Source organism: Echinococcus granulosus, assembly GCF_000524195.1.
Source record: "Echinococcus granulosus chromosome Unknown EG_S00059, whole genome shotgun sequence".
Lineage (NCBI taxonomy): Eukaryota > Metazoa > Platyhelminthes > Cestoda > Cyclophyllidea > Taeniidae > Echinococcus > Echinococcus granulosus.
In genome coordinates this window covers 395,818-398,073 of record NW_020170439.1, presented here as the reverse complement: position 1 = coordinate 398,073, position 2,256 = coordinate 395,818, and the positions used below count along the sequence as shown (strand labels likewise).

The following is a 2,256-nucleotide window of genomic DNA, read 5'->3' as shown; positions in this document are numbered from 1 at the left end:
ACCGGTTATCTGTGTGTGTGGCGAGACAAGATAATCCTATCTTAACCCTTTTTTTCATCAGACAATCAATACGTCATTTTAAACATACTAAATCTTTTTTTTTTGTAATTTCTAACCTTTACGAACCTTTTAGTTCAATAAACATGATTACGTAGCTACGAGGCGACCAGATTTGTTATCTTTTCATATCAATGAATTTTATTATTTTTTGCGCAGCAAGCTGACATTGTTTTCATCATGGTAGCATTGTAAACAGGTCTTTACCATCTATGAACCTACTGGCAATCTTCTAAAATTTTCCATTGTAGTCACATATGTTGCCTTTAAATATATAATTAATCTTTACTTACTTTGAACTAAACTTCATCAAATCCTTGGCTCATTTCCCTTTATTATGCAATTGTAGAGCCTCAAGTGGTCGTATTTTCCTTATCAAGTTTATATCTGACTGCGATGCCATCACATGTTGCCGTGTGAATTCACGCACTTATTAATGGAAAGCATATGTGTGAATTTTGAAGTCTTCTTCCTTCTACTCCTCGTTTCTTCTTTTCACCATTTGTTTTAATAAGTGGGCCACATTTTACACTAGGTCATAAGCACACTTAGCTTCTACCGTGACCCGAAGTTTGACCTAAATCAGGGCAAAAATATTTGCACATGAGGAGAGTATTTCTCCATGATCACATGTAGTTTGCAGGTATCAAAACTTGTTTTGTGGTTATTCCAGAAGGGCTGATGCAATTGTTCCTACCTGGAAGACCTTTCTCCTTAAGACGAATATTTAAGATGCAAAGAAAATTCTTCAGTGGCATGATTTGCTCAAGCTAACCATTATTTTAACAAAACACAATCGCAGTCGTGCTTCGGGTAAATCAACAGCTCAATCTTATCAGAGATGCCAAAAGAATTAGATAAAATGATCTTACAATGCCGAAGGGCATTTTTCTAATGGGTCGCTATTTGATTAGTAAAAACCTCCTAGAGCTGTTCTCATTGGCTACCATTTAGCCAATCACCGACGCCTGCGGACTTGAATCATACGGATTTACGGGAGCGTCGAAATCGACATATCAAATCTTTTGTGCAGAAAATATAAACATGAGAATTTCTTTTATTTCCACAAACTTTGATCTTTAAAATCCCCATTTGGACAGTTCTTCCCCAAGATAGTTAAAAAAGGGTAGTGGAGTTTTCATTGTGCATGAGTATATTTTTGTTCTTTTCAAAAAATAATTCTACCCGAGTACGGATAAATAAAACACCAAACAAACAACTAACGCAACACAAGTTACGAATGCGGATTGAGTGGAAGGGTGAGTCAAGCCAAGAAGTGGTGAAAGGAGAGGGAAAACAGGACCACAATTATTGGGAGATAGATGCTCCTACACATAGAGAAAGATTGCGCGGTACTTCTCCTGCCAGCAGCAACAGCAGCGGCAGCAGTAGTGACACTAGACTTTTAAAAGATTTGTAATGGTGAGAAATCATTCCCATTTTTTAGTTTTTTTTTCCCTACGCAATTCGAACCCTCACTCGTTGATGTGGCGCCCCGATTCTCCCACCACCATACAGCCATTTGGTGTGCTTTCGGTCGTGTGGAGGTCTTGACATCACCTCACCACCCCTACGCATGTAGCGACGTTGAGCTGAGACCTCCGCTAGCAATGCAGCGCGTGTCGCCATCTGTGCGCTGACAGCCACCATAGTCGGTGCCAGAGCCTGACGAACCACAGCGGAGGCGGCGCGATTAGCCGGCGGAACTTCGCTATGTCGGGCGACAGCGGCACGGCCACGTCGTGCTAGTCGATGCTGTCGACGTGAACTTAACGACGACGATGGCGGTGATGGAGGGGCCTTGGTCGGCGTCTCTGTACTCGTGTGAGATGAAGATGCTGATGACAATGAGTCATCGGAGGTGCGGACATCTAAGTCAGGACTGTCCACTTCGTAGACGTTCATTAGAGACCAGTCGGAGGCTGTAGATCAAAGAAGACGGCACAAATGACAAGCGTGTCAATGGCGCATACATATGTCATAATTAACCAGTCTGTGATAGGGAATGATGGACCATGACAGCGGCATCCACCAATTGAGATTAAATTAGCCTTGGCCCATAAGATCTTGGCGCTGCTCATGGCCACCAATCAGATGCATAGTTGGTTCACTGACAAAAAAAAAGTAGAGAACGGGTGCCGACAGCCCTTGTAGTTGAGTTACTGTTTTGTTTCTGCTGTTTTCATTGAATGTCGATAT

The 2,256-nt window shown here is 42.0% G+C and overlaps 1 protein-coding gene across 1 annotated transcript in view; it reads right to left on the bottom strand. All coding sequences in view use genetic code 11, as the record gives it.

Annotated features, from left to right (window-relative positions):
* The window catches only part of EGR_06577 (hypothetical protein), a gene marked incomplete at both ends in the record, with an annotated part of 6,517 nt that overhangs the window by 250 nt on the left and 4,011 nt on the right, over positions 1–2,256 (bottom strand). The window contains one exon of the mRNA XM_024495826.1: positions 1,045–1,159. Within this exon, the coding sequence (XP_024349786.1) occupies positions 1,045–1,159 (115 nt within the window). The remainder of the gene's footprint in view (positions 1–1,044; positions 1,160–2,256) is intronic.